Source organism: Drosophila obscura, unplaced genomic scaffold (genome assembly GCF_018151105.1).
Source record: "Drosophila obscura isolate BZ-5 IFL unplaced genomic scaffold, ASM1815110v1 contig_186, whole genome shotgun sequence".
Classification (NCBI taxonomy): domain Eukaryota; kingdom Metazoa; phylum Arthropoda; class Insecta; order Diptera; family Drosophilidae; genus Drosophila; species Drosophila obscura.
The window spans coordinates 10994883-11018324 of record NW_024542774.1 but is presented as its reverse complement, the minus strand read 5'-3'; the positions used below and the strand labels follow the sequence as shown (position 1 = coordinate 11018324).

Below are 23442 nucleotides of genomic sequence, written 5' to 3'. Positions count from 1 at the left end.
TCCTGTTTCTTTTTATTTCGTTGCTCTCTTTTTTCGATCTAATTTCTCTCATTTTCTGCCTCCACTTTCCACCGCTCAAATGGCAGAAAACCGTTAAATTCAAATCTGAGATACCAGGCGAACAGAAATCAGCAGAAGGTTGCTGGTTTTTTTAATTTCTCGTTTTTTCTTGTTTCTCTTTGTATTTCGTTGCTCTTTTTTCGATCTAATTTCTCTCATTTTCTGCCTCCACTTTCCACCGCTCAAATGGCAGAAAACCGTTAAATTCAAATCTGAGATACCAGGCGAACAGAAATCAGCAGAAGGTTGCTGGTTTTTTTAATTTCTCGTTTTTTCTTGTTTCTCTTTGTATTTCGTTGCTCTCTTTTTTCGATCTAATTTCTCTCATTTTCTGCCTCCACTTTCCACCGCTCAAATGGCAGAAAACCGTTAAATTCAAATCTGAGATACCAGGCGAACAGAAATCAGCAGAAGGTCGCTGGTTTTTTTAATTTCTCGTTTTTTCTTGTTTCTCTTTGTATTTCGTTGCTCTCTTTTTTCGATCTAATTTCTCTCATTTTCTGCCTCCACTTTCCACCGCTCAAACGGCAGAAAACCGTTAAATTCAAATCTGAGATACCAGGCGAACAGAAATCAGCAGAAGGTTGCTGGTTTTTTTAATTTCTCGTTTTTTCTTGTTTCTCTTTGTATTTCGTTGCTCTCTTTTTTCGATCTAATTTCTCTCATTTTCTGCCTCCACTTTCCACCGCTCAAATGGCAGAAAACCGTTAAATTCAAATCTGAGATACCAGGCGAACAGAAATCAGCAGAAGGTCGCTGGTTTTTTTAATTTCTCGTTTTTTCTTGTTTCTCTTTGTATTTCGTTGCTCATTCTCTCATTTTCTGCCTCCACTTTCCACCGCTCAAATGGCAGAAAACCGTTAAATTCAAATCTGAGATACCAGGCGAACAGAAATCAGCAGAAGGTCGCTGGTTTTTTTAATTTCTCGTTTTTTTTTTTTTTCTTTGTATTTCGTTGCTCTCTTTTTCGATCTAATTTCTCTCATTTTCTGCCTCCACTTTCCACCGCTCAAACGGCAGAAAACCGTTAAATTCAAATCTGAGATACCAGGCGAACAGAAATCAGCAGAAGGTCGCTGGTTTTTTTAATTTCTCGTTTTTTCTTGTTTCTCTTTGTATTTCGTTGCTCTCTTTTTCGATCTAATTTCTCTCATTTTCTGCCTCCACTTTCCACCGCTCAAACGGCAGAAAACCGTTAAATTCAAATCTGAGATACCAGGCGAACAGAAATCAGCAGAAGGTTGCTGGTTTTTTTAATTTCTCTTTTTTTCTTGTTTCTCTTTGTATTTCGTTGCTCTCTTTTTTCGATCTAATTTCTCTCATTTTCTGCCTCCACTTTCCACCGCTCAAACGGCAAAAAACCGTTAAATTCAAATCTGAGATACCAGGCGAACAGAAATCAGCAGAAGGTTGCGCTGGTTTTTTTAATTTCTCGTTTTTTCTTGTTTCTCTTTTTATTTCGTTCTTTTTCCTCCAATTTCTCCACCGCTCAAACGGCAGAAAACCGTTAAATTCAAATCTGAGATACCAGGCGAACAGAAATCAGCAGAAGGTCGCTGGTTTTTTTAATTTCTCGTTTTTTCTTGTTTCTGGAGGTGAAATTTAGATCGTAAAAATTGCCAACGAAATACAAAGAGAAACAAGAAAAAAGAAATTAAAAAAACCAGCAACCTTCTGCTGATTTCTGTTCCCCTGTTTCTCATTGATTTCGATTTAACGGTTTTCTGCCATTTGAGCGGTGTAAGTGGAGGCAGAAAATGAGAGAAATTAGATCGAAGAAAGAGAGCAACGAAAATACAAAGAGAAACAAGAAAAAACGAGAAATCAAAAAAACCAGCGACCTTCTGCTGATTTCTGTTCGCCTGGTATCTCAGATTTGAATTTAACGGTTTTCTGCCATTTGAGCGGTGGAAAGTGGAGGCAGAAAATGAGAGAAATTAGATCGAAAAAAGAGAGCAAATAAAAACAAGAGAAACAAGAAAAAAGAGAAATTAAAAAAACCAGCGACCTTCTGCTGATTTCTGTTTGCCTGGTATTCAGATTTGAATTTAACGGATTTCTGCCATTTGAGCGGTGGAAGGGGGAGGCAGAAAATGAGAGAAATTAGATCGAAAAAAGAGAGCAACGAAATACAAAGAGAAACAAGAAAAAACGAGAAAACCAGCGACCTTCTGCTGATTTCTGTTCGCCTGGTATCTCAGATTTGAATTTAAACGGATTTCTGCCATTTGAGCGGTGGAAAGTGGAGGCAGAAAATGAGAGAAATTAGATCGAAAAAAGAGAGCAACGAAATACAAAGAGAAACAAGAAAAAACGAGAAATTAAAAAAACCAGCGACCTTCTGCTGATTTCTGTTCGCCTGGTAATTCAGATTTGAATTTAACGGATTTCTGCCATTTGAGCGGTGGAAAGTGGAGGCAGAAAATGAGAGAAATTAGATCGAAAAAAGAGAGCAACCAAATACAAAGAGAAACAAGAAAAAACGAGAAATTAAAAAAACCAGCGACCTTCTGCTGATTTCTGTTCGCCTGGTATCTCAGATTTGAATTTAACGGATTTCTGCCATTTGAGCGGTGGAAAGTGGAGGCAGAAAATGAGAGAAATTAGATCGAAAAAAGAGAGCAACGAAATACAAAGAGAAACAAGAAAAAGAGAGAAATTAAAAAAACCAGCAACCTTCTGCTGATTTCTGTTCGCCTGGTATCTCAGATTTGAATTTAACGGATTTCTGCCATTTGAGCGGTGGAAAGTGGAGGCAGAAAATGAGAGAAATTAGATCGAAAAAAGAGAGCAACGAAATACAAAGAGAAACAAGAAAAAACGAGAAATTAAAAAAACCAGCAACCTTCTGCTGATTTCTGTTCGCCTGGTATCTCAGATTTGAATTTAACGGTTTTCTGCCTTTTGAGCGGTGGAAAGTGGAGGCAGAAAATGAAAGAAATTAGATCGAAAAAAGAGAGCAACGAAATACAAAGAGAAACAAGAAAAAAAAGAAATTAAAAAAACCAGAGCACCTTCTGCTGATTTCTGTTTGCCTGGTATCTCAGATTTGAATTTAACGGTTTTCTGCCATTTGAGCGGTGGAAAGTGGAGGCAGAAAATGAGAGAAATTAGATCGAAAAAAGAGAGCAACGAAATACAAAGAGAAACAAGAAAAAACGAGAAATTAAAAAAACCAGCGACCTTCTGCTGATTTCTGTTCGCCTGGTATCTCAATTTGTGGAGCCGCGCGCGGATTCAGATTTGAATGTAACGGATTTCTGCCATTTGAGCGGTGGAAAGTGGAGGCAGAAAATGAGAGAAATTAGATCGAAAAAAGAGAGCAACGAAATACAAAGAGAAACAAGAAAAAACGAGAAATTAAAAAAACCAGCGACCTTCTGCTGATTTCTGTTCGCCTGGTATTTCAGATTTGAATTTAACGGTTTTCTGCCGTTTGAGCGGTGGAAAGTGGAGGCAGAAAATGAGAGAAATTAGATCGAAAAAAGAGAGCAACGAAATACAAAGAGAAACAAGAAAAAACGAGAAATTAAAAAAACCAGCGACCTTCTGCTGATTTCTGTTCGCCTGGTATCTCAGATTTGAATTTAACGGTTTTCTGCCATTTGAGCGGTGGAAAGTGGAGGCAGAAAATGAGAGAAATTAGATCGAAAAAAGAGAGCAACGAAATACAAAGAGAAACAAGAAAAAACGAAAAATTAAAAAAACCAGCGACCTTCTGCTGATTTCTGTTCGCCTGGTATCTCAGATTTGAATTTAACGGATTTCTGCCATTTGAGCGGTGGAAAGTGGAGGCAGAAAATGAGAGAAATTAGATCGAAAAAAGAGAGCAACGAAATACAAAGAGAAACAAGAAAAAACGAGAAATTAAAAAAACCAGCAACCTTCTGCTGATTTCTGTTCGCCTGGTATCTCAGATTTGAATTTAACGGTTTTCTGCCGTTTGAGCGGTGGAAAGTGGAGGCAGAAAATGAGAGAAATTAGATCGAAAAAAGAGAGCAACGAAATACAAAGAGAAACAAGAAAAAAAGAGAAATTAAAAAAACTAGCAACCTTCTGCTGATTTCTGTTCGCCTGGTATTTCAGATTTGAATTTAACGGATTTCTGCCATTTGAGCGGTGGAAAGTGGAGGCAGAAAATGAGAGAAATTAGATCGAAAAAGAGAGCAACGAAATACAAAGAGAAACAAGAAAAAAGAGAAATTAAAAAAACCAGCGACCTTCTGCTGATTTCTGTTCGCCTGGTAATTCAGATTTGAATTTAACGGATTTCTGCCATTTGAGCGGTGGAAAGTGGAGGCAGAAAATGAGAGAAATTAGATCGAAGAAAGAGAGCAACGAAATACAAAGAGAAACAAGAAAAAACGAGAAATAAAAAAACCAGCGACCTTCTGCTGATTTCTGTTCGCCTGGTATCTCAGATTTGAATTTAACGGTTTTCTGCCATTTGAGTGGTGGAAAGTGGAGGCAGAAAATGAGAGAAATTAGCTCGAAAAAAGAGAGCAACGAAAAACAAAGAGAAACAAAAAAAACGAGAAATTAAAAAAACCAGCGACCTTCTGCTGATTTCTGTTCGCCTGGTAATTCAGATTTGAATGTAACGGATTTCTGCCATTTGAGCGGTGGAAAGTGGAGGCAAAAAATGAGAGAAATTATACCGAAAAAGGAGAGCAACGAAATACAAAGAGAAAAAAGAAAAAACGAGAAATAAAAAAAACCAGCGACCTTCTGCTGATTTCTGTTCGCCTGGTATCTCAGATTTGAATTTAACGGTTTTCTGCCATTTGAGCGGTGGAAAGTAGAGGAAGAAAATGAGAGAAATTAAATCGAAAAAAGAGAGCAACGAAATACAAAGAGAAACAAGAAAAAACGAGAAATAAAAAAAACCAGCGACCTTCTGCTGATTTCTGTTCGCCTGGTATCTCAGATTTGAATTTAACGGTTTTCTGCCATTTGAGCGGTGGAAAGTGGAGGCAGAAAATGAGAGAAATTAGATCGAAAAAAGAGAGCAACGAAATACAAAGAGAAACAAGAAAAAAAGAGAATTAAAAAAAACCAGCAACCTTCTGCTGATTTCTGTTCGCCTGGTATCTCAGATTTGAATTTAACGGGTTTCTGCCATTTGAGCGGTGGAAAGTGGAGGCAGAAAATGAGAGAAATTAGATCGAAAAAAGAGAGCAACGAAATACAAAGAGAAACAAGAAAAAAAGAGAAATTAAAAAAACCAGCAACCTTCTGCTGATTTCTGTTCGCCTGGTATCTCAGATTTGAATTTAACGGTTTTCTGCCATTTGAGCGGTGGAAAGTGGAGGCAGAAAATGAGAGAAATTAGATCGAAAAAAGAGAGCAACGAAATACAAAGAGAAACAAGAAAAAACGAGAAATTAAAAAAACCAGCGACCTTCTGCTGATTTCTGTTCGCCTGGTATCTCAGATTTGAATTTAACGGTTTTCTGCCATTTGAGCGGTGGAAAGTGGAGGCAGAAAATGAGAGAAATTAGATCGAAAAAAGAGAGCAACGAAATACAAAGAGAAACAAGAAAAAAGAGAAATTAAAAAAACCAGCGACCTTCTGCTGATTTCTGTTCGCCTGGTATCTCAGATTTGAATTTAACGGATTTCTGCCATTTGAGCGGTGGAAAGTGGAGGCAGAAAATGAGAGAAATTAGATCGAAAAAAGAGAGCAACGAAATACAAAGAGAAACAAGAAAAAAGAGAAATTAAAAAAACCAGCGACCTTCTGCTGATTTCTGTTCGCCTGGTATCTCAGATTTGAATTTAACGGATTTCTGCCATTTGAGCGGTGGAAAGTGGAGGCAGAAAATGAGAGAAATTAGATCGAAGAAAGAGAGCAACGAAATACAAAGAGAAACAAGAAAAAACGAGAAATTAAAAAAACCAGCGACCTTCTGCTGATTTCTGTTCGCCTGGTATCTCAGATTTGAATTTAACGGTTTTCTGCCATTTGAGCGGTGGAAAGTGGAGGCAGAAAATGAGAGAAATTAGCTCGAAAAAAGAGAGCAACGAAAAACAAAGAGAAACAAGAAAAAACGAGAAATTAAAAAAACCAGCGACCTTCTGCTGATTTCTGTTCGCCTGGTATCTCAGATTTGAATTTAACGGTTTTCTGCCATTTGAGCGGTGGAAAGTGGAGGCAGAAAATGAGAGAAATTAGATCGAAAAAAGAGAGCAACGAAATACAAAGAGAAACAAGAAAAAACGAGAAATTAAAAAAACCAGCGACCTTCTGCTGATTTCTGTTCGCCTGGTATCTCAGATTTGAATTTAACGGATTTCTGCCATTTGAGCGGTGGAAAGTGGAGGCAGAAAATGAGAGAAATTAGATCGAAGAAAGAGAGCAACGAAATACAAAGAGAAACAAGAAAAAACGAGAAATAAAAAAAACCAGCGACCTTCTGCTGATTTCTGTTCGCCTGGTATCTCAGATTTGAATTTAACGGTTTTCTGCCATTTGAGCGGTGGAAAGTGGAGGCAGAAAATGAGAGAAATTAGCTCGAAAAAAGAGAGCAACGAAATACAAAGAGAAACAAGAAAAAAAGAGAAATTAAAAAAACCAGCGACCTTCTGCTGATTTCTGTTCGCCTGGTATCTCAGATTTGAATTAAACGGATTTCTGCCATTTGAGCGGTGGAAAGTGGAGGCAGAAAATGAGAGAAATTAGATCGAAAAAAGAGAGCACCGAAATACAAAGAGAAACAAGAAAAAACGAGAAACTAAAAAAACCAGCGACCTTCTGCTGATTTCTGTTCGCCTGGTATCTCAGATTTGAATTTAACGGTTTTCTGCCATTTGAGCGGTCGAAAGTGGAGGCAGAAAATGAGAGAAATTAGATCGAAAAAAGAGAGCAACGAAATACAAAGAGAAACAAGAAAAAAAGAGAAATTAAAAAAACCAGCAACCTTCTGCTGATTTCTGTTCGCCTGGTATCTCAGATTTGAATTTAACGGATTTCTGCCATTTGAGCGGTGGAAAGTGGAGGCAGAAAATGAGAGAAATTAGATCGAAAAAAGAGAGCAACGAAATACAAAGAGAAACAAGAAAAAACGAGAAATTAAAAAAAACCAGCAACCTTCTGCTGATTTCTGTTCGCCTGGTATCTCAGATTTGAATTTAACGGTTTTCTGCCATTTGAGCGGTGGAAAGTGGAGGCAGAAAATGAGAGAAATTATATCGAAAAAAGAGAGCAACGAAATACAAAGAGAAACAAGAAAAAACGAGAAATTAAAAAAACCAGCAACCTTCTGCTGATTTCTGTTCGCCTGGTATCTCAGATTTGAATTTAACGGTTTTCTGCCATTTGAGCGGTGGAAAGTGGAGGCAGAAAATGAGAGAAATTAGATCGAAAAAAGAGAGCAACGAAATACAAAGAGAAAAAAGAAAAAACGAGAAATAAAGAAAACCAGCGACCTTCTGCTGGTTTCTGTTCGCCAGGTATCTCAGATTTGAATTTAACGGTTTTCTGCCATTTGAGCGGTGGAAAGTAGAGGCAGAAAATGAGAGAAATTATATCGAAAAAAGAGAGCAACGAAATACAAAGAGAAACAAGAAAAAACGAGAAACTAAAAAAACCATCGACCTTCTGCTGATTTCTGTTCGCCTGGTATCTCAGATTTGAATTTAACGGTTTTCTGCTGTTTGAGCGGTGGAAAGTGGAGGCAGAAAATGAGAGAAATTAGATCGAAAAAAGAGAGCAACGAAATAAAAAGAGAAACAAGAAAAAACGAGAAATTAAAAAAACCAGCGACCTTCTGCTGATTTCTGTTCGCCTGGTATCTCAGATTTGAATTTAACGGTTTTCTGCCGTTTGAGCGGTGGAAAGTGGAGGCAGAAAATGAGAGAAATTAGATCGAAAAAAGAGAGCAACGAAATACAAAGAGAAAAAAGAAAAAACGAGAAATTAAAGAAAACCAGCGACCTTCTGCTGGTTTCTGTTCGCCTGGTATCTCAGATTTGAATTTAACGGTTTTCTGCCATTTGAGCGGTGGAAAGTGGAGGCAGAAAATGAGAGAAATTAGATCGAAAAAAGAGAGCAACGAAATACAAAGAGAAACAAGAAAAAACGAGAAATTAAAAAAACCAGCGACCTTCTGCTGGTTTCTGTTCGCCGGCGGTGAGGGGGGGGGGGGGGGACTGGCCTGGTATCTCAGATTTGAGTTTAACGGTTTTCTGCCATTTGAGCGGTGGAAAGTGGAGGCAGAAAATGAGAGAAATTAGCTCGAAAAAAGAGAGCAACGAAATACAAAGAGAAACAAGAAAAAACGAGAAATAAAAAAAACCAGCAACCTTCTGCTGATTTCTGTTCGCCTGGTATCTCAGATTTGAATTTAACGGTTTTCTGCCATTTGGTTGCTCTAGCTTTTATAGTCTCTGAGATCTAGGCGCTCATCAAGATGGACAGACAGACAGACGGACAGATAGAATTTATCGACTCGGCTATTGAGGCTGATCAAGAATATATATACTTTATGTGGTCGGAAAAGTTTCCTTATCTGCGTTACACACATCCACTTTTACCACAAATATCTCTGGGGCCGATCGCATTCGGCTCTGGGATTGATGACGGACGAGCCGACGGACAACAAGCATGTATGTACGTGTAACACTCCAAAATATATGATTGTATGCATAGAATAATTTTTAGCTGCCGAAACCGATTTGGCTTGAGATCATAGAATCTCCTGCAAAGTATCAATCATAAATTATGGTAAAAGTAAAAACATAACATCATCATTATCCCTTTTATCATTTGACAAAACTGTTTACTCGTATTATCATTTGTTATTAATTAATTAATTTCACTATGTAGCTGTATGGGATACGGATTCCCCACCCAGATAGGATCAGAAAGAGTCGAGCGCAGATATTATTTGAAATATATTTTATTGGTAGGCAGTTTTGAAGAACATTTTTAATGACATTTATATATAATGAACATGTTTCAAATAATCATTTTCATCTCGCAATCATTTTCCGTTACGTTTTTCCATTGTAATATTCTTCTATGTATGTATGTATATAATAAATTTATTTACTTTATTATTATTATATATTCCCTCCACTCGCTTTGTCTTCTTTTGTTTAGTTGCTGCGGTTGCGTTTTTTTGTTTGTTTTTTGTGGTTGTTGATCTTAATTTGGGTTTGGGTGTTTGTTCTGTTCATATACCTTGTAAACTTATGTAGTTTCATATATGTATAATTTATATATATTATGTATATATATGTGTATATATATATAATGGCTTATCTATAAGTAATTTTTACTTAAAAAACATTATATAATAAATATTTACTTTATGTATGCCACCTCTTGTTACCTTTTCCTTTCTTCCTACTGCTTCTTTACTCATATATTTGTATAATATATGCATGTATATGCATTTTCTTTTATTTTATTTATCAATAATTATTACCAATATCGTAGATCACCAAAACTTGTTTAAAAAAATGTTTACACGAAATGGTTTTTCTTCTTTCTCATGTCTCTGGGGATATCTGGTGTCCCTTTTAGTTTCAGTTTCGTTTTCGGCATGGGATTGGTTTTTGGGCTCTCTCGTAGATTTCGGTTTCGGACTATGGTTTCCTTTCCCCTCTTCCGCCGCTTCCTCTCTAGCCAATATACCTAACTGCTCTGACTACGATGTTCGGCTCTGATGGATGATGTTGCGGTATTTTTATAATTTGCGCTCTGCTATGCATATGTATGTTAATATATCTATATGTATTTATCTGTATGTATGTGTCTTCCTATATTCATCTATGTATCTTACGCATTTTCTCTAGTCATAAATATAAATATGTATGTATGTATATATAGGTCTATGTACAAAGAAGTACACAATGGGATCTAATCTGGGATTTTTCCTTTTTTTTTCTGGAGATCGTTTGCCCTAATTCTACCACGAGTTTTCTCCTATATAAATTCATTTAGTGGCTCTTGTTGCGATCTCTCCTATTTGTCTCAGGTCCGTTCCGATCCCTTGTTATCTAATAGTATTTATCGTATTTATTGGGTGTTTGTTTTGGTTGCCTTTATTGAGTTTACAATTTGCTAAATTACATTATTCGAGATTTTTGGTTTGGTTTCTTTTTATTTATATTTGCTAGAGTTTTGTATAGAAAAAGTTCTTGAAGCTTTCCACTTTTGGTTTTTTTGGGTTCTCCTCTTTTTATCCTTTAGTTTTCTCGTATTTGTATTTGTAAGTAGGGTACACGACGGCGGGGATAATATGATTAAAGTGTTTACGGTAAATACTATATTGTAGATAGTACCGTTAGTTAGTTCTCCTCCTCTTGCTTCTGCTGCTGCTTTTGCTGTTATAATTGAAACTATCTAGGCTAACAATACGATACGTGGTAAGTTTAAGTAGATAAAGGCAAACGTTTCCTCTCGCTGTTCATCGTCTACAATTGGAAATCTATATCGAAGGTGAATTCGAAATCGAAGGTGTAGGGTTGTAGGTGGTAGAGGTGTGAAAAGAAGAAAAAGTGAAAGTGATTGAGGAAATTTGTTCTAACTTTAGTTGACATGAGATCAGCGCTATCTTGTGTTGGATATGTTGGCTTCTTCCATTTAGCGTTATTGCATCGTACAAAATGATTCAACGATGATCCAGCGATTTATCTAGTGTAATCTGTGGGGTGTCTTTTCACTGTGTGTTTGTATGTGTGTTGTTTGTGTGCTTGTGTGTGTGTGTGGGTTGGTTATATTGTCAACGTTGTGTATGAGTGTTTTGTCAAAGTTTGATTTGTCGATAGATAATTGTTCTTGTTTGTCAAATATCTTGTGTATTGAATTCTGATTGCAGTTTATTGCATATAGGTAGTTTTCATATATTATACAGTTTCTGTTATGCTTACATAACTACACACGTATGTACACAATTGCCAAGCCAGCTTGGGCTCTGCTCTCGGCTTTCAAAGGAGGGGTGGTGGGAAATAACGAACTGCTCAATCTTCTAAACAATTACTTGACTTGCGAACTCGTGTAGGGTATTAATTTTGAACTCTACAACTCCGATTTTACCCGTCGTTCCAAGCCAAAGAACTATGACGGTGGAGAAAGAGGTTGTGGTTGCTGGTTGGGGCTACTTATATACACAAATGCTATCGATGCTATGTAAGCGGAACTAAGGTCAAAGCAACGAATGCTACAGAATGTTCTATCATAATTTACTTGGTCATTAATCGATTATCTAATTGGTAATTGGTTGTGGGAGGAGTTCGCATAGGATTCTCCAGTGAGAGTTAAATAACTCTATAGCTTTCTTTTGATCTCTATTCTGCATTCTGTGTGGTAAGAGGAGGATATTTCGAGGATATTTGAAAGCGTTACAAATTTTCATCGTTATCTTCTTCTTCTTTATTTTGGGTATGATATAGGTTTCTATGATATGATTGTGTTGTGTTTTTGCTTCGTCTTTTGCTGAATGTCATGGTTTTGGGTCTGTATCGTAGCCGAACTTAACTGATAATCTAATTTAAATAGCCTATGAATACACCGACTTCCAACTACGAGTATCTATGTACCTCTCTTTCCTTATTCTTGCTTTACATTGGCAGTGATTATTCCGTCATTCTCCATTCCCTTCTGTTCCCCGCTCCATGCTCTTCTCTCTACATTCAGTGTTCATTCTTTACTTTTTTCGTCTCAGCTACATTTTGGATATGCAAATTATAAGGGCGTAGGGCGGTGAGTGTGGGCCAAACAAATCAAAATGCTGAATATGTTCTCTATGGTATAAGGTATCGTATAAAATGATTATTTATATTTATATATCATATATAGAGGTCATATATGATCGATAACATTTATTGATAACACTTTCTGCACTCCATCTAGACGAAATATGTACGAGGGACTTTTGGACTAGACTGGCACTGGAATCTCCTATATCTGCTACGAGTTCGAGTATGTGCGGATATTTAATGCAGATTCACAGCTGACAAAAGTAAAGCTTGTGTACGACTAACTAGATCAACTAGTTGGGAGTTGTATTCTTGTTGTGGCGTGTGATTGATTTAATGGAAAATAAGTATACATTGTAAATTGTGTTGGTACAATGGTACTCGTAACGTTTAACGGAGTTTATTATTATCGGTGTTATACATATTAATTTTTACGATTTATAGGTATTAATTCTCTCTTTAAGTTCTGCTTATTCTTTGTCCGTCCCCACTGGATCTGTATAGTTCTTTGGTACACGCCTAAATAGAATTTGTAATAGCAATCCATGTAACTACAATATACATGTATAGTACAGTACATAATATATGGTACCCAATATCTATATCATATCTGTATTATCTTTGTTGTATAATTTATTGCTCTACATATGGTATTTGTATATTCTGCATCAATACTCTTCTCTTCTCCTTGTTGTATTGTATGATTTAGGCTACGATGGATGTCAATGCATTATGTACAGTGTGTGGAATGTGTGTGGAAAGTGAACTGGTTAATGTTTTACTAACTATAACAGAGGCTAGCATATCAGATACATCTTATACTTTGACAGTTTATTAAATTAGTTATGATAACTCGTACTCGTATTTGTCAATTATCTTCTCTTTTGTTTCCTTCCCCTTGTGAATCACATTCGCGCACTTGGGAGACCAATGGCTAATGCAGGGCTTGAGTGGTGGGTGTCTAGCCTCTAGAGTCTAGACGTAGCGTAGTCACGTTCCTGAGCTTTTACAGTAACGACAGAGAGAAAGTGTTGGACAGAAAGCTCTGGTTTGGGTGTGGTTTTTATAGAAATACAGAGAGAAAGAGAGAGACAAGGTTGTGTGTGGTTGCCTAACGGTAAACATTAAGTTGAGTTCGAAAAAGGATCGAGAGAGAGAGTTAGTGAGAGAGATAGAGAGAGAGTTTAGAAAGTTCGAGAAAAATTAAGCTTTACGAGCGAGCTGCTGCTGACATTTAAATGCATCCATAATTTGAGTATAGCGGCAACCTAATTTTACATACACATAAATATATCAAATAATTTGCATTTTGCATTTTCATTTCGCATTTACATAGTGTCATTTACAAATGTGTGGGTGTGGTGGTGGTGTGGTGTGTGTTATATGTGAGAGTTGTACATAGAAATACTGCTGCATATTTATGTAGGTATTTATGTAGTTGGTATAAGTATCTGGCATCGGTAGTATACAAAATAGTAGACAGTGCTTTTGGTATATTTTCTTTTTGCTTTTGTTCTTCTCGTTTATCGTATCGTATTAGGTAAATATCTGCATCTGCATATGTAGCTGTGGGTGTGTGGGGGCTTGTTGGTTTTTCTTGTTTGTTTAGAAAAAGCTCTTCAAGAAGCCAGCTGGCCCAGCCTATGGAAAGAGAGAGAGAGAAAAGGAAACGAGGGCTTAACTTTGTTGAACGTTCAAGTGGAAGAGAGAGCTAAAGAGAACTTACATCCTGCTGCTGCTGTTGTTGCGTTTGTGCTTGTTTTACTTTGGCTTGAGCGATCTTTAATGCTCTAAAACGGAACGGGGAAGATAATAAGCTTACGATTGTTCTATTCTCTCTGTTTGATTTGATCTACTCACTGTTGCAAATCCATGATGGTCTTTTCCTTGGCATTCTGCTCCTCCTGCGACATTTGTACCAATTGCAGCAAACGCTCCGTTTCTGTTGCCGCCTTCTTGTGCTCCTCCTTTGTGTTCTGCAGCTCCTTCACGCACCTAAAGGGGGCAAAGGACACAAAGCAAAAGAGATAATGAATGAATAAATGAATGAGAACTCTCAGTGAGAGCAAAGCTGATAGCTTACGCTTCCAGTTGCCGTTGCGTGTCCATGAGCTTCTTGTTGAGCTCGCCGGCGGCCGCTGCGCCGCCGCCCTGCGTCTGGAGGGATTTCTCCAGCTGGTCCATCTGCTCCTTGCGCTTGCGGAGCTGCACATCGAAATCGGACATCTTTTTCTCCTTATCCTCGATGTCCTTGCGCTTGGCCTCGATCTGCTTGCGCTGCTCGTCGATGATCTTCCGCTCGCCTTCGGTGGCCTTGGCCTGGTTGTCGATCTGCTTGCGCACCTCCTCCAGCTGCTTCTGCTGCTGCTCCAGCTGCTGGCGCTGCACATCCGTGGCAGCTGCCCCGGCACTGCCAGCCTGCTGCAGTTGTTGCATCTGCTGCTGCAGCGTCTGAATCTGTTGCTGCAACTGTTGCACCTGCTGCTGTGAGTTCTGCAATTGCTTGGCCTGCTCCTGATTCGAGAGCTGCCATGAATTTAAGGGGATGGATTTTGTTTGATTAGCTTGAAGATTATTGGTGAAACCCCGTTGAGGATCGTTTGCACTCACCTGACTCTTTTCGAGTTCCTGGACCAACAATTCCAGCTGTTGTTGGAAGCGATCCCTCTCGGTGCAGGCGGCTTGGAGCTCGGTTCGGACCTTCTCAAGCTCCTTGGCATCGACACCGGCTCCGGCTGCGGCACCTGCCGCCGTCTGTTGCTGCTGTGCCGCCTGTTGCTGCATCTGCTGCTGCATCTTCTGCATCTGGGCGTGCTGATCCTTGATGTGTTGGTCCATTAACTGGATGCGCTTGTGCATTTCCTGGGCGGCTTTGTCGGCCATGTCCGCGCGTCCCTTCTCCTGCTCGATAACCTTGCGCCACTGTTCGATCTCCTCGGGTCTGGCGCCCGCTGCCGCTGCTGCCGCCGCCGCCTGCTGTGGTCCTGCCGCGGCCAGAGCTCGCTCCGACTCTTGCAGCTTCTGCTGGAGCGCTTGGATCTCCTTCTGCATGGCCTGAATTTCGGCGGGGGCTGCCGGTGGCACCTGCTGGCCGTTTCGCAGCTTTCGGTTCTCCTCGCGCGTCTTTTGTAGCTCCGCCTCGGCGTTCTGCAGTTCCTTCTGGAAGTTCATGAGGATCTCCTGGCTCTTCTCCAGCTGCAGGACGAGTTGCTCCCGCTCCATGGCCAGTTGCTTGATATCGGTCTCCAGCTTCTGCACGTGCTTCTCCAGCTGGGGATGGGCGGCAGCAGCAGCGCCTCCAGCTGCGCCTCCGCTGCTGCGGCTGGCCTGGCGGAGCGACTCCTTCTCCGACTCGGACTTCTCGAGCCGATCGTGGAGGCGTCCCAGCTCCGCGCCCATGCGCTCGAACTCGATGCGCGTGGACTCGGTGTTCTCCTGCTGCTTGGCCAGATGCATTTGCGCCTTCTCCAGTTCCTTGGCCAGGCGACCGGCCTCCAGTTCGGTGGCATCGCGCGACTGCAGCGCCTTCTCGAGGCGATCGCGCAGCCGGTCGATCTCTTGCCTCTCGCCCGCCGACAACCCCGAGGTGGAGGCGGAGGAGCGAACCGGATCGCCGGGGCTCACCGAGGACTGTTGTAGGCGCAAACGATCGACCTCCTTCAGCAGCTTCTCGTGCTTGTCCCGCGCCTTCTCGCGCTCGATGTGCGCCCGTTCCAGCTCCGAGCGCTGCTTGTCCTGATTGGCCAGCAGCTTGGCCACCTCTCCCTTGGAGAGCTCCAGCTGCAGGCTGGTCTCGTGCAGCTTCGACTCCATGTTCTGGATCTCGTTCTCGATCTTGTCGTACTTGTCCTTGTACTTCTCAAACGACTCCGACTCGTACTGCGACTTTCCGCGGATCGTCTCCAGCTCCATGAGCGTCTTGTCCAGCTTCTCGCGCAGCCGCTCGTTCTCCTCCTTGAGGCGTCGCGTCTCGCGCCCAAAGGTGTCCACGTCCTGCAGCTTTCGCAGCTCCACCTGGCTCTTCTCGTATCGGTCGCGCATCTTCTCTAGCTCCACTGCGTAGTGGGCTGCCTCCTCCTTGGCAGCCTCCACGCTGGCGCCCGCTTTGGTTTGGGCGGCATGCGCCCGTTCCAGCTCGTAGGTGACGCGCTCCAGCTCCGACTGGAAGTGTTCCTTCTCGCCTTGGGCGCGGCGGATGTCCGTCTGCATCTTGTCGAAGCGATCCCGGTGGTGCTCCAGTTCGCCGCGTGCATTGTCCTCGCACTCCTTGGCTCGGCTCAGCTGCAGTGCCGCCCGATCGCAGGCCTCCTGCAGCCGCGTGCTCTCGTCCTGGAGTTTGCGCAGATCCTCACGGGCCTTGCTGGCGGCCAGACCCGATCGTTCCGCCTCTACCTCCAGGCGGGCTCGATCCGCCTCGGCGGTGTCGCAACGCGATTGGAGTCGGTAGATCTCGTTCTGGGCGCGATCGTACTTCTCCAGCATCTTCTCGAACTCCTTGTTCGAGGTGTCCTTCTCGTCGATCAGCTTCTGACTTGCGTACAGTGCCTTGTCCAGCTTCTCCTTGAGTATCTCCACCTCGGTCACGGCATCGTCCCGCTCCATCTGAAAGCACACACAACGAGGAGAAGAGATTCAATGAGTGGCCGCAGCCTTGGATGGGTTGGATTGCCTCCAAGCAGTGTAAGCTACAGATATACAAACAGCCAATTTCACTGGTGGTTCAGTTTCAGTTCTCATGCATTTTTCGATAGTTAGTTAGTATGCAGCATAGACAATTCATATATATATGTATGTAGTTATGTAGGGCATAGGTGGAGTTTAGATAGAGCCAATTTTGTGGGGGGTTTTGTGGGGTATAATTTGATCGGGGATACCTTTCTTTCGGCTGGCTGGGTTTGGTGTAACTTCATCTGGTTTTCGGGTTGGGGGTGTAGCAATTACCTGGAGTTTCTGCTGTATGGCATGCGACTTCTCGTAGCGCTCCTTAAGCACCTCCAGATCCGTTTGCATCGCCTCCCGATCGCGAGCGGCCTTCATGAGCAGCGTCTGTGAGGACTCCGAGCGCTCCTTGAGCGTTTCCAGCTCGTCTGAAAATTGATCCCGCTCCTTCTGGATGCGTGCCAGATGCATCTGTTCCATTTTCCAAGTGGCGGAAGGTTTTTGTTTTTGTTTGTTTTATTTTAACGAGTGTGAGTGGGTTGTCGGTGGGTTTGTGGGACAGTTGAAAAATAGTTACGCATACGTAGATATATTGGTATATACGGATAGGGGGAGAGATATTCATGTATAGGTATGCATGTACACAGCGGGTTATATGTATGGTATGGTAGTAGTAAATGTCAGTTATCAGGTATCAGAGAGTTAAGCGAGATAGGGTTACGTTCACAACAAATCAGACACCAATCAATCTAGGAGTGTGTGTGTGTTCGGTTAGTGTTGAGTGTGCCCAGAGCACGGATGCCAATGCCATGAGAAAATATAAAACCTTAAAATATAAATTTTGGCACTTTGGCAACCGTAGCTCAGAATAGTCTATAGTCTGTAGGGGTAATTAGTAGTCTGGGTTTTAGCACAACAGATTTACGATCACAATCACAGATAAGCTAGGTCTATGCCTCTTAGAGTACCTTCCAAGATGCGCGTACGAGTAGTGTGGTAGAGTGGTTTGATGTGGTGGGATGAGGTGGAAGGACAGGGATACGGGCATACCTGAGTCTTCTCCAATTTCTCCCGGATGCGATCAGTGTCCAGAGTGAGGGTCTCACGCTCCTTCTGCACACGCGCCGCCTGTCCCAGAGCCTTGTCCAGCTGCGATTGCAGGTTGTCGTAGTCGTAGGTGAGCTTCTCCTTCTCGAGTACCAGGCGACGGTTCTCGGTGCACGCCTTGTCCAGCTTGTCCTGCAGATGGTCGACCTCGTTCTGGGCCTTGTCCAGTGAGTTCTGCAGCTTCTCGTGCTGGAGCTGCGCCTTGCCCAGCGTGGCCTGGGTGCGCTCCATCTCCTCCTTGATCTTTTCAACCTCGGAGAAGGCCTAGGCAATGGATTTTGGGCAGTGAACGTGAGTGTGTTGGGTTCAGGAGGAAGGGGGAGGATGGTTAGCTATAGCTAGACTGTTTTGCCTACCCGATCGCGATCGGCATGGATCCGCGAGACGCCGCTCTGCGCCTTCTCCAGCTCCTGGCGCAGACTCTCCTGTTCGCCCTGAGCGTTTTCCAGCTTCGCTTTCAGCCGATACACCTCGCCCTGACTCTTTTCCAGCTTCTCCTGAAGGGCGGCGCCCTCTTCACGTGCCCGTTCCGCATCCGACTGTTCGATTGATCGTTGGGTTGGGTTCATTGGTGTTTTACACATTGTTGTTGTTGTTGTCGATGTAGTTTTGGGGTAGATTGGAGGGTTGGATAACGGATATTATTTACAGGCAACCAAATGAGGAAGGTTCTTAAATGACTGACTTGACTGACTGACTGACTGACAGATTAGTAGACATAAAACAAAGGCTAAGGTGAACAACAAATACGATAGCGATTGATTAAGATACGATAACGATTAATAACACGATTACAACGTCTAGCGAGCGATCAATTTATGCTGCGAGAGAGAGATAGACAGAACGAGCGAGTGGGAGAGAGCACAAGAAGCGAGCAAACTATAGACAGTGGACAAAGGATGGTAGGCAAAGGTACAGTCTCTTCTGGATAAGGATGAGGTTTATGATAGTCGATAAATACATATGGATAAGGGAATCAGATCAGACACGGGAAAAGAATTGGAACAAACGGACTGACAGGTACACATATATTTCGGATAACACTTTGTGGATGATAAAGGGGAGGAGCATCTAAATGGCGTTTGGATGAAGCAATTGGTAAAGTACGAGGAGCGAGAGACGGAGAGCAAGAAAGTAGGTGATTAAGGAAGAAAAGAAAGTGCGAGTGAGAGAGCAAAGTAAGGCAAAGTGTGCGTAGGAGTGTGTGTGTGTGTGTATGAGTGTATGTGAGTGAGTGAAAGTGGGAGCTCAGCCAAATCAATTGAGTGAGAGGAGAGCTAAGCAACCTTCCGCTTCCGTCTTGCGGCTTTCATTCTACGAGTAGTACCCGTACTCCATCCTGGCTATGCCTTTGGGTGTGAGTGTTTAATCCGTCTGTGTGTTGGTGTGTGGGTGTGTGGTGTGTGTGTGTGTGTGTGTGGGATTAATGCCAAAGGCAAACAATTTTCGCCAGACCAGACCAACATCTGCGCAGGGGATACGAGTACTTTTTCATACTTTGCTGGGATCCGGTATCCGGTCGGGGGAAGGAACTGAGAGATGAATTTCAGGTGATGATTTTTTTTTCTGTACAAGGTCAATATACAAATGTGTGTGTGGTGAGTGTGTGATTATGATTGTTATCATAAATGTAAGGCATACTATGTGGATATGTAGGCATGTACATAAGTACATACACGAACATATGTATGTAAAAGTATGTATGTATATGGCAGGTTAGTATATCAGGCAATGCATTTAAGTTACATTAAATTGAACAAGTGACAGATGGGCAACTATTATTGGATTTTCTTTTTGGGTTTTCTTTGGATTATTTTTGGATATATTTTGGCATAGTTAAATGCAGCTTAAGTTTGAATTCAGATTCAAATTCAATTACGATTAGTTGCTTTACTAAAAACTTGTTTGTTTGTTTGTTTTTGTTTTGTTTGGTTTGTTTGGAAGCGGTTTTACTCACAAAACGTTTTTCAGTTTCGCCCTATATTTAGAGAATGAATGGAAGCACAACGATTTAGATAGAGTATTGGTTTTAGTATACATTGTGGCAAGGGGGTGTCTTGCTAACGGTTTACAGTTAAAAAAAAATAAATAACAGCTTACATTTACAGTTACAGTCACGTTAGGTTTTGGCAAAAGAAAAAAAAAAAAAAAGCTCAAATCGTAGCCGTTTTACTCGTAGCTTAGCAATTTCAATGCTGTATCTGTTTGGGTCACCAAGGCGTGGCTTGTGCGTGTGTGTGTTTGTGGGCTTGCGGGGGTCACCAAATGCAGCGAAGGTGTGATAGACAGAGCATATAGATAGAGAGGCAGTTGGAGTTCCTTCTGGAGTTTGGTGTTTGTGTTGTGGTTTGTGTGTGTGTGTGTGGGGGGTGAGGTCTCTCCTCATCGCTTGTTCAAGAGTTTCACGAGTCCATTAACAGAGCACACGCACACAGAAATAGTACATATATACACATATATAGTAGTAGTTGCATGTGAAAGTTTCGATTGCAATGCGTTTGTATTTGTTTCTGAGTTCGATTCATATGTAAATTATATATCGAATATAAATATGTAAGACTAGCTAAAAGAGCATTCGGTTATGCATATGGCTGTCACTATAGAACATGTACGTAATACAGTTAATACGATTATGTGGACCATACCTGTGTGACTCTCAGCTCGGCTTGGGTGCGTCGCAGCTCGGCGGCCGCTTTGTCGGCTCGCTCTGTGGCCCGATCCAGCTCCTGGGACGTGGTCATCGTTGTCCTGCCAAATGATGTCTGGACGAGACGCGAAACATTTAAATTAGTATATTTCAACCGGAGCGGAGTCGCTGGGGTAACAAGTGCAAACAACGATCAAAAGCATATTTAAAGGCATTAGCAAATGTGATTAAATATAGTATATACATATTTATGTATGTACATAGATGTGGTGAGAATGCATGGTTTGTATAGTGGATGAGTCCAGCAGGCTAGCTGTCGTAAGAACGGAGGACATGGACCCGATCCATGAGGCTGCTGTGAATGGTGAATGATTCAATGAGATAATTGTTGCATTTTGGATTTTGGTTTTTGGATTTGCTGCTACTCGTACATAGTCTATGCATATGTACATATGTATTTCCTGATTGGTCTTTTGGTGTGCTTTGGGTGTGCATTTGACGCTTGGTTCTCTATGCGATATAAGAGTTTTCATGGCATACTGTGGGTCTAAGTCTGTGGCTAGCCTGGGTCAGCTTGGCCGACTTACCGATATCTTGCCCGTTTCGAACATTAACTTTTGTACATTCTGCAAGAGTACGATACGAACAAATGTTTATATACTTATGACTTAATAGGTTTGCACTTACAATACATATATGTATGTATGCATATTTATGCATGTTTAGCAGCCATTCAACATTTTTACCCTTTCAGGGAACACTCTCATTTGTCTGCACACCGATTAAATCAAAACCTAACTAGGCGAGATGGGTGTCGATGGATGGCGGGTGCTATGGGCACAGACACAGAGGCTAACTGAGGCTACGCTGAAGGTGCGGTTAATCCTGTCTAAGCATCTAAAAGAGTGCAATATGTCAGGTGTTTATCGGATCTGGGTTTTGGTGGGGACTAAGACTAAGGAGAACGTCAGCCTGCGCCTGCTGGCACTAAGTGCAAGAACCGAAGGAAAACTAAGGGGAAATAAACAAAAGTTGCTACGAGCAACGCGAGTGTCGGTTACGTGATACGTGGATACGATATACGGTTAAGGAGATGCGATGTGTGGTGTTGCAGTGTGCATAATAGCGATATACGTATACGATATACGAAGCGCCCACATTTCGGTAAATACGGTATTCACGGTACAAAATTAAATATAATTACAAATTTACTGTACTTATTTCGAAATTCGATTGTCTGTTTTACGATATTCAGTATTACGATATTCGCAATAAGTAAATTAATAATTACGCTATTCGATTTTGCTCGTTTTAAAGTTACGATATTCGCATTTATGATATTAATAAAAACAAAAAATAATGATATTCAAGTCCACGGTATTCGATAACAGAACGTTCGTAATCACTAGGCATGTTATATACAAAATTATGTTGTGCTTATTGAACTGCTTAACGGTATGAGCAGATACGATATACGAATTACGAATTACGATATTATGCAGTCTATGGCTAATTGGAAGATGGAATTTTGGCGTTTAAATCTTACTTTGTGTAGTGTGGTCTGTTCTTCTAGCTGCAGCTATATTTGGTTTATGTTGGGTGAGTTTTAAGTTGGTTGTAGTTGTAGTTTGTTGTAGTAGTTGGGGTAGTTGGGGATGCGTTACGTGTACATGTAAATACATATTCAGATATAGATAGATATATAGATATAGATATTGATGTAGATATTGATGTGGGTACACATGTATATGTAGATACATATGGGTAGATAGTATAGTTGATTATCGATATTATCTATGCATGTCTTTAGATTATATATACAAAGCACACACATACAGATACAAAGATAGGTTTGGTTTGGTTTTTTGGGGGGTATTAAATATTCGTGGGGAACTGGCAATAATGCACGAGTACCTGGGAACGCTCCAGATCGTGTTTCAGCCGCTCGTTCTCTAGTTCGAGGCGGGCGATCCGCTGCTTGGTGGACTCCCAGTCGGCGCTGCTTCGTCCCATCTCGCAGGTGGCCTTCTCGAGTTCCGCCTTCGACTTGCCCAGCTCGCTCTGGGAAGCCTCCAGCTTGATCTCGAGCCTCTCCCGCTCGTTGACGGCCCGTTCCAGGCGGGTCTGCAGCTTCTCCACGTCGCTCTCGGCGGCGCGCAACTTGATTTTGTAGTCGGCCACCTCACGCTCGTGCAGATCCCGTTCCTCCTGCTTCTCGTGCTCGGCCCGATCACGCTGATCGCGCAGCTGGGCCATCTGCTTCTCCTTGTCGCCGATGGCTTCCTCGAGGCTGGTCAGGGCACCTTCGGAGCTGCTGTGGTGGGCCTGCATGGCCGAGAGACGGGCCCGGGCCATGTCCACCTGGTTGTCCTTCTCCTTGAGCAGATCCTCCAGGTTCTCGATCTGTTAATTAGAGTGGAGCGGGATCGTATTGAAGGTGGGTTCGGTTCTAAGGGGTGCTGGGGAGGCTAAATGGGGGCGACCTAACCTTGCGCTGCAGCACACTGATCTTGCGGTCCTTGATGTCCATGTGATCCTTGAGTTCGGTCAGCTCGCTGGTCAGGCGGTTGCGCTCCTGCACCGTCTGCAGGGTGCCCTGGGTCTTCTTCTCGATCAGGCGATTCTTCTCCTCGAGGCGGGCCCGCATCTCCTCCACATCCGAATGCAGCATGTTGTAGTGCTCCTCTTTGGCACATAGCGACTCCTTGAGCACCGCTATGTGCCGCTGATAGTCCTAGCGGGAATTACTTTACTGTGCAAACGACAATTTTCTGGATTGAGGGCCCTCTTCGAGCGTTCATTTACCTGATGCTGCTCCTCCAGTGTTTTCATTTTGGCCGCCATCGCCAGGATCTCTTGATCCCTTCTTTGTATTTCAAGACGAAATTCGTCCAACTGTGGATCGGGTTGGGGTTTTGTTTCAAATTGTCAGGCAGGTTGGAGGGAGGTCGGAATGGAATGGACAAAGTACACAGATAATATAAGATCAGAAATTGTTGTAACACTCAGTGCCTCGGCTGGGGATGGTCGATCCTTAGCCAGGACTACAAATACGTGATGGTTGTTGTTTTATGTTCTATGTTCTGTGTTCCTGTTCTGGTCTGAAAGTTGTTGTTCTTGTTGTTGTTCTTGTGGTGTGGTTGTTGTTATTGTTGCAATTCAGTGTGGGTGAACGTAGGGATGGAGCGTAACGTGGTTCAAGCCTACGCATTGTGGATAATGTGGAGAGTGGACTTTCGAGTGTGTGTCTGGCTGGTCTCCTG

The 23442-nt window shown here is 42.1% G+C and overlaps 1 protein-coding gene across 10 annotated transcripts in view; it reads right to left on the bottom strand.

Annotated features, from left to right (window-relative positions):
• Positions 1–11635: 11635 nt before the first annotated feature.
• The window catches only part of LOC111079357 (myosin-9), a 36284-nt gene continuing 24477 nt past the window's right edge, over positions 11636–23442 (bottom strand). For 5 of the 10 annotated variants that reach the window (XM_041593312.1, XM_041593313.1, XM_041593315.1 and 2 more), the window contains 15 exons: positions 22985–23074; positions 22668–22913; positions 22094–22582; positions 21726–21758; positions 20767–20805; positions 20178–20294; positions 19490–19510; positions 17889–18071; positions 17476–17796; positions 16708–16896; positions 14377–16368; positions 13850–14292; positions 13627–13761; positions 13493–13556; positions 11636–13407 (listed from right to left, as the gene is read on the bottom strand). In XM_041593312.1, the coding sequence (XP_041449246.1) occupies positions 13372–13407; positions 13493–13556; positions 13627–13761; positions 13850–14292; positions 14377–16368; positions 16708–16896; positions 17476–17796; positions 17889–18071; positions 19490–19510; positions 20178–20294; positions 20767–20805; positions 21726–21758; positions 22094–22582; positions 22668–22913; positions 22985–23074 (4398 nt within the window). In that variant the 3' untranslated portion in view covers positions 11636–13371. Of the gene's footprint in view, positions 13408–13492; positions 13557–13626; positions 13762–13849; positions 14293–14376; positions 16369–16707; positions 16897–17475; positions 17797–17888; positions 18072–19489; positions 19511–20177; positions 20295–20766; positions 20806–21725; positions 21759–22087; positions 22583–22667; positions 22914–22984; positions 23075–23442 lie in introns of all 10 variants that reach the window. The other 5 variants (XM_041593314.1, XM_041593317.1, XM_041593318.1 and 2 more) reach the window with 4 other exon arrangements.